The following is a 20153-nucleotide window of genomic DNA, read 5'->3' on the forward strand; positions in this document are numbered from 1 at the left end:
TGCCTTGCCAGGACCTGCCTATGAAACCTATTCAGTACAAATTTCTGCCTGTGAGCCTGCTGTGTACTTAAGAAGTGATAATTTGTTTCATTTGCCCTTTTTTTTTTATTTACTCCAGAATTAAGTGCTCCCATCTAGCTCAGTTGCAATCAATAAGATGGATTACTCTTTTATTAATGTGTAACAATCCATTACTGGTACTAAAATAATAATTTTATTCTTATTGATCATTAAGTCTTGTGTCTTATGCTGAATGAAAATTTTGCTAACTTTGTTTGTTCTCTATTGTTGTGAAGATTAAGTGCATAGTATCATAAAGATTGGATTTGAACTACTTTTACTGATTTCTCTGCTTCATAGTTACTTTATTTATGCTTATCTATTTTACTCCATATAAGGAAATGAACTTTTTGAATTTTAATTTTTTAGTTTTTTTATCGTAGTAATTTGCTTTTTTCAAAATATAAATCTTTCATTGATCTTGGATGAAGTACTTCAATGGTTTTCATATGTGTCTTTCTGCAAATAGTATATTTTCTTTCTGTAAATTTCTTCCACCTTATATGGCCTTTAGTATTTTCATTGTTAGGTACAAAAACCATTCACGTATACAATATAATTTGATACTTCTTAAAAAAAAAAATATTGAATTTCCTTACAGTAGGGTATTGTAAAATTATTCTTTTTAAGTGAAAAATTATTTATTTATTTTTATCATTTTGTTTCTCAAGATCATTCTTAAAGTGATCTTTTTGACTTGATTCGGGTTGGTGCTTATAACAAATTAATCAAGTCTCAAAAAACTCAGTGAGAACTTCAGTAGTTTTATATTCCATTTTCCTTGTCATCATTAGATTCATTCTCACTAGTGCAATTTTGTTTTACAGATTTTAACACTTCCACCCTCATTAAAAGCTATAATCCTGCCACATCAGTTCCTCATTACAGTTTTCTCATGCAAAAAATGAATGGAAAGTCATCTTATTTTATATTTTCAGCTCATCACCTTTGTTTCATTATTTGTTTCTGTTACCTCTGTATAAGGCTATAACTTCTCTCGTTTTTGTTTTTTTGAGAGCCCAGAAATTCATATGTAATCAACTCGTGGGCTCAACTAATATCTCAAATTTCTGACAAATGGCGTTATTGATTGTCTTCTATAACAATATAAAAAGTAATTGCTTTATTTTAGTAAGTAATACTCTTATAATCAATTTATATCCTTTTGAATTAAGTTTTATTTAGGGGTTAATTAATAGAATTGTTTAATTAAAATAAGTACTGTCATTAAAATTTGTTTCAAACTCTGTGATTGTTTTCTTTTTTTGTGGTAAACTTCAAGGCAAATGTGATTACTAGAATTTAACATGGAGGCGAGGTAACATGTATGTGCATGTACACCTCATTAAGGAGGTTTTAAGCAGCCAATCTTATTTTACTTTGTTTGCTTGTTATTCAGTGTTTTCCTTAAAATTATGTTATTTCTATAATTTGCAAATTGGATCATTGCCTTAAATGTTTGTTCAGTGCTTATTTTTTAATGAAATCAGATTCATTAATTATAGTTTAGAAGTAATTTGAGTGATTATCATTTGTAGTTAATTGATTACATCAATTAAGAAAACTTTATAAGCATTTACCACGTATTATTTTCAATTAATGCTGCATTGTGGTAACTGTTGTCGATAGATATTTAATAAAGTTGATATAATCAAATTTATAATTGTTAACATGTACTTATATCTATCCATAATGTGCGAATGTAAAAATGATAAATTTCCCATCAGTTTTTAAAAAGTACCAAAGCTGTGATTTTAATGAAAATAGTTTTACAGAAAAAGTTATGTATACAGTAAAACTTATTAATTACATTGTTTTTGGTTCTGCGTAAAGACTTGAATAAATGAAAAAATGGTTTTTACCATTATTGTTTATGTTTCTGACATATGGTGAAGTAACAGAATGAAACACCATATTATTCTGTTTGAATTGTTCTAGAATCAGCTTAACAGGCATACATTCACTAACATAATTTGAACATGGCTTATTTTGGGAAAGAGATCATAGATTATGATTATTTTTTATTACAACAAAAAAACAGTGTTTGGTTTCTAGTTAGAATGGGTGCTTGTAGATCATCTTGGATATTGTCGCATGTTCACAATTTGAAAAGGATATTGAGAGACTACCAAACATAAAAATTTCTAACAAATACAATTTTACCTGAAAGACATAAACAAAATAAATAAGAAAAATAATAACAATTAAAGTAATAATAATAATAGTATGAATATATAACATACGAAATTGTAATTAAAAAAAAGACAATCTTTATTTAATTACAGTTAAATTAATTAATACCAAAATGTAGTCTAATTTACTAAAAACATTATAATGCTTGCTAGAAACTGATATTGCACTGACAATAAAATTCTATTTTTTGTAAGTTTTATTTATTACTTTTACTGTTTATAAAAGACCTCGCTTTATGAATGAGTGTGCCAATAACTAACAGAACAACTTTTTGTATTCACCCACTGCCCACACTGGAATACTCATGATGTATTTTTCACTCTGTTACCAAACACTTACTGTTATTGCTTGTAATCACGACTGCACCACATGGCCTTGTCGAACTAGTGACTTTCTCCACTGGTCTTTGGCAGTATTTATATCCCCTAGCCTGCAGAACCAGTATTCGATGACTCATCTTTTTAATAGTTGAAGCGTACTATATTTCATGTGCCTTTTACATTTTTCTATAAGTTCTTATTCCGGTCTGGGGTAACCCTTCTGGTTGAAGAAGAGCTTTTGAAAGTGCCATTGTCATCTGTATTGCAAAGAAAAAGTTGTTAAAACAGACCCGTTAGTCTAAGGAAAGAATCCCTTTTAGTTCTTTCTGGATTCTTCTTTTCATTATTTTCTCTTTCTTTCTTCTTAATTGCAAGAAATCTTTTACCCTGGACCTGAAATCCAACCCATACTGATCCTGTTAGAATATTTTTTATTTGCTCTCTAGTGGCTGCACACCAAGCCTAATGACCAAAAAGCTTATTGGTTAACACCAGATCCTGTTATCCTCCCATCCGATTACAAATGCATCAAATTAGGTATGGTGTGATTGGACATTAGTTTTTATCTTTAATAACTCTTAAATCATCTTTATGCATCTTCTAGGTTATGATTGGTTGATATAGGTTATATTGGTAGGTTTAGTAGGTTGATATAGGTTATGATTGAAATTTTACATATTTATTATTTTTGGTAAATATTTATAATTACATTACTTTTAGTATGATTATTTCTAATAAGTTTTTTATTTGTTTGTTTCAGTGATGTGGACCTTGATGCCCAAAATTTATCATATCATGCCAATTCTGGAAGTTCATCAAATTCTAGTTTATCTACAAGGTATTTTCTTATTTTTAATATTGAGTTACTTTCTTATAACGGGTAAATGAAATTTCATGGGTATGAAAAATGAAGCTGATTTAAAAGACTATTGTTTATTATAGTATTTTTTTAAATAGTTTTATATTTGCCTTTTTTAATTAAATTAATTTATTCTTCCTTACAAGGTTACCATTTGGAAAATTCATTATTGCTAAGTAAATTATGTTATTTATTATCTCAATTTATTATTTGAAACATGTATTTCAGACTATTAGTCCAGTTAAATATTGTATAATTTTTTCTCTTTATAGTGATGAATGTCTGTAATACCTTTTCTCATGAAAGAAAGGAGTAAATTAATTGGTTGCCTTATGTGTCTCACTCGTTCAAGTGGCTGTGATTAAAGCACCCGAGGTACATGATGCATAATTTGCTTTGTATGAGAGTAATGATACACTGTGTGGTGGCTATTAATGTAATGCTAAAAGATAAATTGTTGCTTGTAGTGTTGATTGTGAACTGTTATTCAGTATGCTAGGCTTACTGATGTTCATATTCAGTCATTGAGAAAACATTTTCAATCCTTACTTTGCCTTGTAAATCTGGTATGAGGCACTTGTTATTCTTAAAAATGACTGTCACAATTTAAGATGTGACCTAGTATCTTTTTATCAGGTCACCTGAAACCATTTCTTTATTTTTCGTTATCTATTTGAGTGATGCTGATTAAAGAAAGATTTGATTGTTCTGTGTAACGCCCAACATAATTGGTCTGAATTAACGAGGATGAATCTTATTCCTACTATAAAGATTTGAATTTTAAGGTTTGGAGGAGAAAATTGGCTGGTTAGGTTTGAATTTTGACATTTTCTATTCTCCCTTAATGTTATGAACACTACAATAATAATTGTTTCTGTAATGTAGGAAGGGTATTTACCCATCACAGGCAGACTCAGTTGTGTGGGTGTTGATATCTTCCCTCTCTGATCTGGTACAAAACTATAATGTTAAAGGTTATTAGTTGTTATTCTAAGGTTAATTATTGCAAAATTTATGTTATGTTTGAATTATAATTTTATTTTGTTAATGTGAATATGTAAATAATTTAGAAATCTATTTGCATATCAGTTCGTAAATTAGTTATAAGCAGCATTATCTGAATTCTATCATCAGTGACTGTATTTCCAACTAATTTGTTTTGTTGAAAATCCTGACAGTATGACAGTATATCATTATTACTATTGATATAAAAAGCAATACACCAGTGTTGAATTTCTCAGTGTTTAGGGGTCTCCCTGCTTTTAAAAATGTTGAAATTTTGCTCAAAATTCTAAATGTGCTTATATTTTTGTTTGCTTTTTTTTGGCTTACAGCTCAGTTACAGTTTAACGTAGGTATTAAATTTGTTACTTTATGTTATGCTTTAGGGAGATTATTAAAAAAAAATTTCAAAGGTTATATTATGTTCCAAAAAGTTATCAACTTTATCAAAATCTATGTGTACATGATATTTATACAAAAGTAATATAAGTTGTAAAAATGTTATAAAAAAGGTTTCTAAATTAAATTTTGGTAAAACCATCCTTTTAAAAAATATTTTTTTTTTTAATAAAATTTCCCACTTTTTTACTGTTTTAACTTGGCCAACTTGAATCATTATAAACCAATTTTTTTTCATAAATGAAATTTTATGCTGTACAAAAGGTTTTCAAATCTTACAGATGAGGATTAAATAATACATCCTCACTCTTGGAAATAGGAGTTTCTTAATTTTTTAAGATTTATTTTTTAATGTATCAACCTGAATTTATTCTCTTATACTTTTTTGCATTGTTAATAAGGGTGGAAATAGTTTTCAATCTTTATCATCAAAGTTAACGTTAAGTTACATCTGTTATTACATTTTGTGAAAAGTAATAAAATAAACAATTTGTGTGCAATTTATAAAATTAAATATAATGATTATGATTGTATTTATATAGGAAAAAAAATAGATACTTCGAAATTAGATTTCTAGAACATTATAGAAATAATAATTAGGTTTATCCAATATGGCAGATCATATAATAACATTCTATTTCTGATATTAACATAAATTTAGAAACATTAGAAATTAATAAATATGACAAAATTAAATATATTAGAAAAATACTACATGTATAAATACAAACAAAATTTCATTTTGATAAACCATCAGACAATATTTGAGGGAGATGTTCTTCTAAAAACTGCAAGAGATACTAGCAGCACTTGTGTAAATTAATATGCAATTTTCATTATTTTAGTATTTTTATTTTTAAACTTTTATTATGTAGTAACAGAATTATTTCAATCATGACTAAGGGTGTGGGATCTCGTGAAAGTATTTTGATAAAAAATTGAAGGTAAGCTAAGTCTTATCTCAATATTCTGTACTAGGTGGTTTATTTAATAACATTTAAATGTAATTTAACAATACCTACGAATAATATGAATCTTAAAAAGATTAAGTTCAGTAAAATGTATGTGAAAAATTTGGTGGGATTCTGTCATTTGAAATACAGTTCTTTATAGAGGTCAGGGTTTATTAGAAAAAATCCAAATTGGAATTTAAAAAAATTAAGTTTGTAAATTAGGAACTAGAGCAAAAATAATTCAGATACATGCAGAAAGATGAAAATAATTTGCCCAGTTGTAGACTGATTCTTTTACAAATAAGAAGAATACTTAATTAATCAAATTTGTTTAATAAATTAGTGCTTGTTATTTATTTAATAGAAATTAGTAATTTATAAATAATTAATCAATAAATGAAATGAAGCTTAGTGAGCTGTTTCTGCCTACCCAATGGTTTCAGTACTGGTGTTTTAATTTATCATTTACATATAAGAAATTTGTTCAGTCTGCTTATTCCTTTATTACCATTTCCATTAAATTACAACAATGTTCAATGTTTTGCAGTATTCTGTTTTCAAGTATTAATGAGGGAGATAATGGAATAATAGTTCTATCATTTTATCTTGCTCTCTTTTATTTTTAAATTAATGACAAAGTTTATAATGGGAAGTTTTTTAACTGAAAAACTAAGTTAATAAATTAACAAGTTTTTAAAATTAATGATACTTCCAATTATTTCTTTGTTTACAGTTATTCAATTCCTCTTATGTATTGAATGCAGCCTTGTATGATTTTTTTATGTAGGTAAATGAAAAGCAAGTTCTTACCGCATTTAAGTTGGAGATTTAGTTCATTTATGTGAGGTTTATTGGGATTTATTAATATTTTATGTATTATTTTTCTTTTGCTATTTCAGGAGTCTAGATAGTCCTAGTAATTCACTTGAAGCGGTTAGTGGTGGTAGGACTTGTTCAGAAAGTGTACCTAGTAATGGTGGTGGAGGTGGTGGGACAACTCCACAATGGGATAGTGATGCCGAAGCGGAACCTGATCCTCCTGATTGGACTCGAAATGTACCTGAAGATGTTCTTAGTAAACTTTCTCCCAGTGAAAAGAAGAGACAAGAAGTTATTAATGGTATTTTAAATTATTTATAACTCTGTACATGTAACTTGCATGTAACACATATACCTCATTTACATACTTATACTGCATAAAACAATGCAGCATGTTAAAAAAGATTCCTCTGCAGTATTTAACCAGAAAGAAAATGCTTGTTTTTATACCTATGAACCGCTTAAAGAAAAAAAATTGTATTCTGTTCTTTATTAAAATGTTCTGGATTATTCTTGAGTTCATATTATTTGAAGAAAGGCTGTAAGAATTTTGGAAAATTATGGGTTTTTAATTCTTTTGTAGAAGTGAAATTTTGATGTTCAAACCTAATTAATGTAATTACATTAGTATTAATTACATAAGTTACTAATTAATGTAATGACAAAGTAATCAAAATAAATTAATGTTTGATTTTAAGGACAGAATTTAAAATACTGATATAGAGTATTTAAAAGATCAGTTTTAGTATGATAGCCATTTTTATTTAATTATTGGAACATTCTGTTTAAAAATTATAAGTAATTTCTGTTTTATTCTTCAGATTTGTATAAAATTAATTTATAAATCTGTTATTGATAAAAGTATTTTATTTTTGTTTCATTGTTAATAGAAGAATTAATATTTGTTTCAGAATTATTTCATACGGAAAGGTCACATGTACGAGGTTTGAAGGTTATAGATCAGGTATTCTATAGGCCTGTGAAAGAAATGCAAATTCTACCACCAGACCAAATACAATTGCTGTTTGCTAACCTAGAAGAGATGCTGGTCATCCACTCAAGGTTTAACAACAGCATGAAATGTAAAAGAAAGGAAAGTCCTGTTGTCGGTGATATTGGAGATCTCTTACTAGATATGGTAAAATTACTATCCACATTTAATTTTATTATTCATTTTGTTCATAATATTATAATTCATAATTTTGTGTACATTTACTTTATTTGTTGTACCTTGTATATTCATGATTATTTTAGTCTATACATAAAATCTTGTTACCTAATAATCATGATTTTTTTTACATCATTAGTTTCGGTGTATTAAAACAATAAAATGTTTTTTCTTCTAATGTTGAATTCGTATAATTTATTCTTTTAAATAAAACTCCTAAGAAGAGTTTAATGCAAAAAATTAGTAAAGGATCTTATCATGCCTTATGTTATGAAAAAAGAAATTAAGTATAGCTTGTTCAAGCCGAATTGGTACAGATCTGATGTAGATGATGGTTGCCTAGCTAGCACAGGACTATAATATGCTACTTATGGAATACAGTATAATAAATTTTGTGGTATATATACAGTATCCTTTTTTTTTATCTATAGTAATTTTTTTATACTAATTTACAGTTTAAATTTTTTTATTTTTTATACTAATGTTTATTCCAATCAATAAAATTCATATTATAATTTTTTAAACTATTTTTAGTCTTATATTTATATAAAAAAATAAATAAATTCATAACCGATTAAAAAATACACAAATATTTAGCTGACTTATTTTTACCAAACCTGTTCTTGGACTATGTATATGAGATTCATGGTACAGATCATTTCAGTCGAATTTTGAAGCACTTCCGCTTATCCGTTCGCTCTGAAATTTTGCATACAAGTTTGCTCCTGAAGACGCAGTAGTTTTTTCCAGCGTAGCAAAAACAGTAGACATCAATGTTGTGCATGTTTGGCTTGGATAACATATTTATTTCAGTATCTAATAAAGAAATAAATTAATAATTTAATATATAAAATATAATAATTGAATAGTATTATAAACCTGTGCTTGTTAGGCAACAAGATATACAGCTATTCTGTTCAACAGATCTGTACCAATTCGGCTTGGACAATCTATACTAAATTTATTGACTCTACTAAACTTCAGTTGCAAAAAGCTACAGTGTGACTTTTTACTTCTTCAATATCAACACCATATAGTTGAAAAGAAAAGGAGAAACACAGTTTTTGTCAAAAACTGCATTTCTCCTTTTCTGAAATGACATTTTAGTTGTAAATATTCTGAAATAAATTTTATGTAACGCATTGAATCGATATTTTTATTTTTAACCGGATGATGTAGATTATAAGCTGTAAAATGCATTGGATTGATTCAAAACTTTTTTTTAGTGTGTTTATAAACCCATTTAAAAAGAAAGAATCCTAATTCAAGATTATAAATACTTATGGGTTATAGTTAAAATTTTGAGTAATTCTATACATCTTTAATTATTAACTGATAAAAACTTACTGGATAAGCGTTAAGATTTTATTTTGATGTTGATTCTTTAATTTTTAAATGGATTACTCTGAGTATATATCAAAGGTATTAATACATTTAAATGTTAAAGAAAATATTCAGTGTTAGAAAGATGGTAAAACATACAAGCCCTCATATATTAGGTATAAAGATATTTATTCACCTACTTCTATGTTCAAGATTTCTTTGTAACTTGATAATTTTTTTTAAGATTAAGAGTAAATTTTAGTTTAGATTTCTGTGTAATTTTTTTTTAATTAGAAAAAGATAGTCTTTAATTAAATGTAATTTAAGTTCTTTAAATGTGTGAAAATTAAATGGCAAAATTCATATTTAGGAATGTATCAATTTACAATGAAGAATGTAACTTCTATTATAAAAAGTATACTGACTATATATATGTACTTGTAATGTTAGCTATTATTGTATTAATTCTGATTTTTTTTTAACCTTGCACCTTGTTACTTGCATATTAATGATGCATAATAAAACAAGCTCACATTTAAAGCCATTTAAGTTGTGACAAATTGTAAACTTGACAGCTGTGAACAAATTGTGGTATACCCACCATTATTAAAGTTAAGATATTGTATATCAATTGCTGTCTAATACTGGGTCAATAAAACTTAGGGGATTTCAGAGAAATAATGAATTAGATTAGATTATGAATAACATGTTTTAGATTGTTTGTTCCATGAAATGGTGGTATTTTTTTGCCTGTAAAATTAAAGTTTGGGAATTTCTCTTAGATGAGAAAGATTTAGTTTACTGTACACATTTTATTGTTACCATTATCTTTTGGTATATATCCCAATTATTAATAACAATTCATATAGAAATTGAACTGACGTTTAAAGATTTCTTTCTTTAAATTTCTTTAAAACTAAATGACTTCACTCTGTGAAGTCATAGAGTGAATAAAAATTTAACACTGTAATTATTATTATTATTAATTCATGGTACTTGAAAAACTTTTTTTAATTTATTTTCTGTGTAATATACATTACAGCACTGCCTGTTATACATTTTTTTTTTTTTTTAAACTGTTTGAAGTGTGATCTTGTATGTGTAGAACACCACCATGCAGGTTTACATCTTGATCCCAAAGGGAAAAATACCCACCACGTGTCTTTAAAGCTCACATTTAAAACCATTTAAGTTGTTGTGACAAATTTTACTACAAACTGTTTACTACATCATATTCTATGTTAAAATTAGTAGTCTTATATTGAAATGCACTTTGTTGAGTATCTAAATATAGGGTACTTGTTCATTATACAGTTGCCACTTCAAGTTTTTCCTTCTTGAAAGTAAAACTATCTAAACGGCATTGTTTATTTTTATAAATGCTTAATTGTCATCATGCAGAAAGAATTTAATGTTAAAGTTGCTAACAACCATTTAATATAATAATTGAATGTTAACAATTGTAATACATCTGTGTCATGCTTCATAGTAATATGAAGTCTTTTATTATTCAGGTAAAACATATTATAATGTAAAAGCTGACTTTAAAGATTACTTAAAGATTACCATCTAAATTCAAAGCTGTATGTTGTTATTAAATTTATTAATATCCTTGTATTAAGGGATGTTCAAAATTGTTTTAATGTTGGAATTCTACATATCATAAGCAATTTTATAGTGTTACTTTAAACATGAAGTTTTGAAATTTTTTTTATTAATAGAATTAAATATATCTATAATTATTTAATGGGTAGTTATCAATCGTTTTTTTTATTTATTCATATGTATATGAACTAAATAAAGTTCACTGGTTAGTAGTTAAAACTTACATTAAAATCCACATGATTAACTAGCACCGTATGAAGACATTTCCCAGAACCAATTAGAATATATTCTTTTTAATTTCATATAAAAATTTTATAGTAATTACAAAAATTTAATTATTGGAAAAGTAGATGTAACATAAAATAAATGTAACATTTTGAGGACATGAAGACTGAATGTGTTAGTATCAAGAATGCGGATGGTAACCCATTGTTAGTTGGAAAAGAAAGAGCCAATAAGTGGTGGAAGTATAAAGAGGAGAAAATTGGATAAAGTAAAAAATTAATTGGGTGTCAGAGGAGACTGTTTTGAGATCATCATTTAATAAGCTTTTAAAGACTTTATTATTAATAAACCAGTGAAGTTAGGTTATACCATTAGAATTGTAGTCCTTTTTTTAAGAGAAACAGAATTAAATTGACTGTATACAAAAAGTATTTAGAATTAATGAGACTGGAGAAGTACCCAAAAATTTTAGAGTGTAATTATTACTGTAACAAAGCAAAGAGGTAAGATAAATGTAGAAACTACTGCAGCATTAGTTAAAATTTTATTTATTGAAAATAGTTTACAAGTGAAAGGAATTTCTGGAAGGTTCACTAAATAAATCCCGTTTTATTTCAGAAAGTGGATGGTTATGAGGGATGCAGCCTTCAGAATAATCTTAGAAGAGTCAGTTTAACAAAAATAAACTAAAAATCTACATTCCTGGAGAAGGCATCTGATAATGTAGAATGGAATTAGATGCTTCTAATTAATAGGAAGTTTAACAAATATTTTGAGAAAGATGACTTAATCTATAAAAAAGAAATAGGCAGTAATGTAAATGCTTCAAAAGATGAAGAAAAAGGCCAGACAAGTTGTAATTTTCTGATGTTTATCTTTTTATATCTAGAGAAAGGAATGCAATTGATGGCAAAATTTGAAAGGAAAATAAATTATCTGAAGAGTGGTATTTCCAAGCAGAAAAAAATATTAAGATTCATTGATATTAGGAAAAATGGCTTAAAATAGTAGAATTAGTTCCTTTCTATGAGAAATGTCTCTATTCAAAATAAATAATTATATTAAAAAAGATTAAAGTAATTTAACTAGGAGGACTAGGAGGATTTAACCGAGGAATTTATCATTGAAATAAGAGATTGTATTCGTTAATTTTTTTGGCATTCATCTGGTATACAATGTAATCAGGTTTCTTTGTCACACTGTTGGAAATTGCTGAGTGTGAAAGTTAGGAAATTGGAGACAGTTGTGAAACCATAAATCATGGATTGTCGTGAACTTTTGCATTCACTTATTCCACTAAACTAATCCATCATCATTGTTGGGCGTTCACTATGATCTCTATCATGAACATTTGATAAACAAACGACATGATTTGTTCAACTTTACTATCAGCCAAAATGTTTAACTCATTAACTTTATAAAATTGCTTATGATTTCAGCAGCACTATTTTTTTGTTACAAAAACACATATAAAGTGCAAACCTCATACTTGGTGTCATTATTTATCATAGCAGTCATTGTCAAATCACTCGCACATCAGAACAGTGATGTAACTGATGCTGACTAAATGGCCATCAGCTAACTATTATCATTATATTGAAATGCAGTGTGTGTGTGATCTTGTTTTATGCTGCAGTCTTTCGTATTTGAGAGCTCACACACATACCTCATAAAATATTGTATGCAGATGTAAAGTGTATTATATTGTACACCTGGTAGTTTTATAATACTAGCATGTAAATGTTTGTTTAGAACCATGATTCAGTTGATAACCACATATTCATATTATTTTTTTTTATGGTTAACATTAATTTAACTAATAGTGGTAGATAATATTCAGTCATCATATAAATAAAATTGCAAAATATAGATAAATAAATGAATATTTTTACTATAAACAATTTTTTTTTCACAAAGTAATTTTAACAATTGTTTCCTTTTTCAGTTTGATGGATCAGAAGGTGAAACGTTCCAACGTGCAGCAGCAACATTCTGTGCACGACAACAAATAGCATTAGAAGCATTAAAAGAAAGGCGGAAAAAAGACCCAAAATTACATAATTTTCTGACAGATGCAGAAGGAAATCCTATGTGTCGAAGATTACAACTGAAAGATATTATTCCCACTGGAATGCTCAGGTAATTTTAAGTTTTGGTTAATGTTACAAAGTAACTTACTTGTGCTTATTATTACTGCAGTTTTGTGGTACAGCGATTTAGTAAGATGTAGATACATGTCTGATTTTGAGAGAGCTTTTGCAGTTGTGTGCAGTTGATGTATACTACTTATGTTTGATTCTGAAATGATTTTATTATATTATGTTTTAATTTAATCAGTTAGTCTTTGCATCTTATCCTTTTTTTCTCTGCTGTCATAGTTTCTATAAAAATCAAGTTTTTCTTATTGCTTTCTTTGTACAAAGTGAAATTTCATTATTATGAAATAATAACTGATTTCAAAAATCAATGGCTTTCTAGCTGTTGGTTAACTGCAATTGTTTTTAGAATTTCACTGCAAGGTAACTCAAATAAAAATGTTTATTCCGTAAATAAAATTTGAACATAAAGAAAAGAAATTGAACTTATCAAGAAAAATGAAGACACCAGCTTCTGAAAATATCATCTTCTCTAATAATAATGTTATTTTAAATAAAATATTCTGGTATATAATATGGAATAAGTGAAAAATTGCTGTGAAAGTGCAAGTCACAAAAAAAAAATAGAAAAAAAAAATTTACACAATATACACATACATTATTTTTACCCTATTATGTTGCAAAAGTAAACAGAGTTATTTTATTAATTGTTGACTAAAATAATTAATTAACTTTAGCTATTTGTGTTTTGATTTGTGGATATATTTCTTCAATTTTATTTTCAATATTTATGACTTGTAAATCCTCATTTATGTTGTGACATCAGAAATACATGGAAATTAGATGTATAACACCTAACCCTTGTATATTTGATTGTGGCATTAGTCTTGCTTCAGTTTCACTTATTTGTTCTGTTGAGAACACTTCGTTTTCAAAGTAGATCTTCATCTACTTCTAAATAAAGATCCAAATCTGTTTACTAGAAATGACAGATTATTGAACTGCTTTATCTACTCTTTTAATGGAAAGTTGTGTCTTCAAAATCAGTATTGTTTATTTTTCTGTATAAAGTGATGTTTTATGTTTAATATCATTCTGTGTAGAATGATTTTTTTACTGTTGTAGTTATATTTTCAAATGCTTTTTGTAGTAGGCATGCATATAAGTTAGTGTTTTCCAGAAGATTTTGGTAAGTCTTAACAGCATTTTTTTTTTCAATAGTAACCTTTAATAGATTTTATGACACTGCACAATCAGCTGCAGAATTGGTCAGGAAGAAAGTTACTTCTGTTTTTTTTTAATCCAGTGATATCAATATGCACAGTACACTATCAAACAACAAAATTTTCTGATCAACCTTTCTTAATTCATCATTTCATAAAGTTATCCCTGCTGATTTTAAATATTGTGGGTTCTCTTTGACTTAATGATTACCAAAAACGGATGTTTTCCTGTTCTTTATATATTATCACAGATTAAACAGTGGCTTATTATTCCTTGGGCATTTAGAAGTATCATTTATAGAAGCCCATATAATTTTACAGACATTTGTACAATTTAAATCGATATTATTATCTTGAATTTACCTTTTATTTTTCTAAATTAAGTCTTGCAACGTTGTTTGAATTTTTCCATCCAATCATTAGAATGTTAAAAATTCAGATACTTGTAAGGTTTTTGTGAAGAATTCAGCTTTTTTTATTAGTGGGATATTTGAATTTCTCATTTGATGAAATCACTGTAAAACTGCTTGATCAATATTTAATAACTAGTGGAAATAGTAGCTAAAAGCACAAAACCAGTAAAAAGGTTAATGAACATTCTTAGAGAGGCTTAAGCAAAACAGTATTTAAAACATGAGTGATTCAAGAATTGCAACTTATGTTACTTTATTTATTTCATGGAAGATGAAGAAAATCTGTTGACATTAGATGAAAGAAATGTCAGTTTTTAAAGGGTAGGCGATAAGTAAACAAGAAATTTAGTAGTGGTCATATAACTAACTAAAACATAAAATTTCTTGTGACTGTTGGATTGAAATCCATTAAAAAATAATACTGATTATAGATTTAAATACTTCTGTCTGAAAATAGAGATAGGTCTATATTCTAAAAGATTTGGGGCTAAAATTTGTTTTGGATTACTGAACTATTATTCTAAAATATAAAAAAAATATAATACAATACCATATTTAATATAACATGTGTAATTTTTTTATTATTTAAAATTTTACAATCCATTGTATTGAAGATGAATGTGAGGATAATTACCTGCTTTCAGCAATATAGCAATGCTCTCTGGGTTGATAGAACCATTCCTGATAACACGACAGTTGCGTTTATTATTGTAGTAATATTAATTATTTTTGTGTACTATGTTTTACTTTTGTCCTGTGAACAGAAATAATCATAGTACTTAGTTCATAATTATTAGAATGTTACTGTTATAAGTGAAAAATACTTTACAAAATAATTTGTTAGAAGAGATTTTATAATGACTTCTGTTAAACTCCTAAAATGGTTTACTTTAGGAAAAATTTTGGTAAAAAATTTGTCATTTTACAAAAAGGCCTAAACAGTGTGTAATAGCGGAGAGGTAACACAATATCTAGATTCTACATGTTTCATTGCTTCTTTGTCCTTCATGTGTCAGTGTCATCATGAGACATATTATTCTATATCTCATTTATTGAATTTACAACCCGTATTCTTCATTATCATGTTTAATTTTATTTCTAATCAGTCTCTGACAGCATTAAAAATATTAACTTTTTTCAATAATAGTTTGATTAAACGTTTTAAGATTCTTCCAGAGGTCACTCAATCAAAACAAACATTTTAGTTAAATCGCAGTTTGTTATCCATTCAAAATACAGGTGCAATAATTAATCTTGATACTTGGTGCCATGGCAATGATAGCTGGACTTCAAATCATTCTACTATCTTTTTAATATAACATTTGCTTCATTATTATTTCTGCTTCATTACATTTGCTTTATAAGATTTATTATGGTATTAGTATTGAATCGCAGTATATATAATTTTAATCTCCTCAATGTGTAACTAATATATATTTTGAAGATTATTACATTTTTAAATTTAATATATATATAAGTAATGTCAAATTTAATTGGTTCACTGAAACATATTAATTTTTAATACTATCCATAGATATCCTGAAGATATGAATTATGAAGTATAAATTTTGGTATTTGTTATGATTAATTGAATTGTTTCCCTCAGTCATTTACTTTAAAACTGTGTTTTATGTATTAAATAATGTTTTTTCTCAAATAATGTGATGTGTTCCTATGTATTTAAATTAAATGATGGATTTTTTCTTTCTTTAATTAATTGTGATAATTACAGATAACATTGTTAAATTTCTTCTGTGGGCTTTTATTCTGTCAATGTTTTATCATCCTGTGTATTTTGGCAATGAAAAATTACACCAAATAATGTGTATAAATAAAAGTAATAGTATTGAAAGAATGAAGATTTGTTTATTATCTTTTTTTTTTGTTGAAGTGAGGAATTTTAATTTTACCTTCTTGTTACTTTGAATGTTATTAGTTGATCATCATATGAATAGATAATTTCTAATTAAATCTTAATTTTTGAAGTCAATTGTTTCCTTAGAATTCTAGAGGTGCATTGTAGAGGTTAACTATTAAATTTACTTTTTATTGAATCTCTTAAAAGTTGTTTCTTAAAATCCTCAACTGTTATTCTTAATGATAATTTTTATCTTTTTTTAATGTTAAAAGGTTAACGAAATATCCATTACTATTTGAAAGCTTAGCTAAGTATACAGCTAGTGGGACGGAAGAAGCAGAAAGTGTCCTTCGTGCAGTGGAGCGCAGTAAAGAAATACTCAACTTTGTTGATAAGGCTGTCAAAGAAGCTGAAGATCAGCATCGATTGGCAGAAATACAAAGGCGTCTAGATAAGACACCATTTGATAAGGCTGATAATCCACTTGCTAATGAATTTAAGGTAATTTAGACTTACTTATTTCATAAAGATTTGATTTTATTTAATTTAATGTGAATCCAATTCTGATTAAAAAGTGAGCTTGCACACTTCTGATTAAAAATTGATGTGCACATCAATTGATTTGATTATAAATCTTAATTATTGCACCTTCATTTGTGTATTGTTTTAATTAAAACTGTTTGTTTGCTTTGTTGGACATTGATTATTTGCCTAAAAAATAAAACTTTTTTTGAGGGGGGAACAAATTCTCTGGCCTTTACTACTACTACTTTACTGACATTCTTGACTAAGTTTTTTTTCTTAATTTCCTTAAAATACACTACATTTTTAAAATTAGATAATTAAGAAATGTTTAATTAATGAAATTACTCTCTGTAAATTTTATAGGAATAATAATTTCATTGAATAATAAATTGTTTGTACTCATAAAGTTCAATGAATTGCAGTTTCTTACAAAATTAATGAAGCACCACCATATTCAGAAAGCAATATATTATAATCTAAAAATATGCAATTATTTAAATTTGTGTAATAAGTATATTTCCGTTTCATAATAATTACACAGTTATTAGGATCTAAAAATGTGCAATTATAATACTATATAGAAACAATATATCAATTTATTTTATAATTATATAATTTTTTAGATTCTATAACATTTTATTTTATTTTTATTTTTGCTGTATAAAGATATTCACACTATATCTTCAGTACAATATTTCAGCTCCAAAACAATTAAATTATTTTTTTAAAAACACCTGGGTAAATAGTAATTGCTTATGTTAACCACTCGTGTAATTGATTTGATGCATAATTTTCTGTATCTAGTGGAACACAATTACTGACAATCTCATAAAATCTATGATTGAGTTTGAATAAGACTTAGGTCACAATTAATGACTAAATTCCATTGAATAAGATTCTTTTTTTAAATTTAAACTACACTTTGTTTTTGTTCATATCTAAGTATTGTATGGCATAAAAGTCTGAGTGAAATAGTTATGTTTAAATGCAATTTTTTATATTTATTGGTTTTTAATTGCTTCCTATATTCCCTGATGAAAAGTAGTTGAAGGAATCTCGCATTAAATGAAAGAAAAATTTTGGATAAGTTTTTATTTTAATTTTTAATTTAAATAAATTTAGAAATGTTTTTATAGTTATTCTAAAATTTATTAAAAAAAATCTTTTAATGAAGTAGTTTTATTACTAAGAATGAGAATGTTTTCAAAATTATAAAAAATCGATGATGTGGTCCAAAATCTTTTACTTGAATCTGTCAAGAATAGCCTATCGTGACTGAAAAGATACAAGGATGAATAAATAAACCTGGCTAAACTCCATTACAAACATTTTTATTTCTGTTTGAGAGTATGTTATCTAACGTTAAGCATCAGTGGATAGCATTTGAAATGATGATGTTCTGGAATGTTGTGTGCTTTGAGTAGGTAAAGATTCACTTATTTATCTATATGTGTTGTGAGTGTGTTTGAAATATAGTTTACCATGTGTGTCTGTACTTGATAAACTGGAAATTTATAAATAGTTAGAACTAAAAACTTCCTCCAATCTGTTTATTGTAATAAGCTTAATGAAATTTAACTTAAATTTATTTGGATTCTGAAGTTTAACAAATATAAAGAAGTAGATAATTTCCAGTTTTTGCAACATTTTGTTTAAAGATTAGATTGTGGATTTAATTGTATTAACAATGAATGTGGATTAATTGTATTATAGTGAATAAAACTTTCTATAAAATTTGCACTTGGAATTTTTCAACTTTTTTTCATCTTTGCTTTTAATTCACCCTTACACATTACCCATTGAAGAAAAGACAATTTTTTTTTTTTTTTAATAAAGAAATTCTCTTAAAGATATAAGGGTTGTATCAAAAGTAATGCACTATATGCTTGTCCACAAAAATGTAGGCATGGAATGACATGGGCAGCCAGCAGTATGTAGTGTGAACTGTCATGAACCAGACCGTGTAAGTTGTTCTGTCAAGATGTGGTCCTATACTGCTTCAGACAACACAAGCATCATTATTGTTGCCGATGGAGACTCGCAGGATTGTGAGAGAAATGAATATGAACTTCGAATACCAATAACTGCAGTACACTACATTTTAACAGAACACTCGCAAAACAATGGTCATACCGAGGGTACCACACCAACTAAATGAGCAGCAAAAGTGATGCGTCCTGAAATTGCACGAGAACTCCTGACATATTAAGAAAGGGAAGGCGAACAGTTCTTAATCAAATAATTGCTATTGATGAAGCATGAATAAGTGATTTTGAACCTGAACTGAAGTCACAAAGTAGTGTTTGGAAGAACCAGCACTCTGCAAAATCAAAGAATTGTCGTTGCATGCAATCAAAAATGAAGCCAAATGATTTTCCACAAAAAATTGAGAATACAACTATAATATGTATAATTGAGAATATATATATTAATTTGATATGACAGTGAGTGCTCGCTCACATATTGTGAGTTCTGCATTGACATTTCTAACAATACTACTTTGGAAACATTTCGTTAGCTATCGTACAGCTCTGATTTGAGTTCACCGGACTTTATTCTCTTTCCAAAGCTGAAAAACCACACCCCAAGGAATTAATTTTAGCAGTTTGAAAGTTTTCCCTGCCATGGCCTGGAAAATTTGACACTTCAACAAAAATCATCTCGTGAGGGAAATCCAAAAGCTGTCAGACTTGACGAGCGTGCATTACACATAGGGGGGGATTATATTGGAAGGCTGTTAACTTGGTTTGGTATAAAAATAATTTTTTTTTTGGATGCTGATAAATAAACTGTACATATTTTTGGAACACCCTTCACATAAAGAGGATTTTATTTTTTTAGTAATAAATCCTCTTTTTATCTTTTCTCATTTTGAATGGAGAGGAAGTCATGAAAAATATTGTTGGCAACATTGTTTTTATTTCTATTTTGTTAACAGTATTCAGATTAAAATATATCTAGTAATTTTTTATAAATAAATCTTATTGATTTTCATTACCTAATATTAACAGTACATATATACCTATTCACAGGACAAGTGATTGGAGTATTAAACATTATTCTTCTATGGAAACATGTTTTATATAATCTTGACATATTAATGTTTTTACCG

The 20153-nt window shown here is 27.1% G+C and overlaps 1 protein-coding gene across 8 annotated transcripts in view; it reads left to right on the forward strand.

The window, feature by feature from the left end:
- RhoGEF2 (Rho guanine nucleotide exchange factor 2) overlaps nt 1-20153 on the forward strand; it is a 1010441-nt gene that overhangs the window by 778159 nt on the left and 212129 nt on the right. For all 8 annotated transcript variants that reach the window (XM_075355529.1, XM_075355530.1, XM_075355526.1 and 5 more), the window contains 5 exons: nt 3334-3411; nt 6686-6906; nt 7517-7743; nt 12872-13065; nt 16789-17017. In XM_075355529.1, coding sequence (XP_075211644.1) covers nt 3334-3411; nt 6686-6906; nt 7517-7743; nt 12872-13065; nt 16789-17017 — 949 coding nt within the window. The remainder of the gene's footprint in view (nt 1-3333; nt 3412-6685; nt 6907-7516; nt 7744-12871; nt 13066-16788; nt 17018-20153) is intronic.

The sequence above is a fragment of the Lycorma delicatula genome, chromosome 2, assembly GCF_047948215.1.
Source record: "Lycorma delicatula isolate Av1 chromosome 2, ASM4794821v1, whole genome shotgun sequence".
Taxonomy (NCBI): domain Eukaryota; kingdom Metazoa; phylum Arthropoda; class Insecta; order Hemiptera; family Fulgoridae; genus Lycorma; species Lycorma delicatula.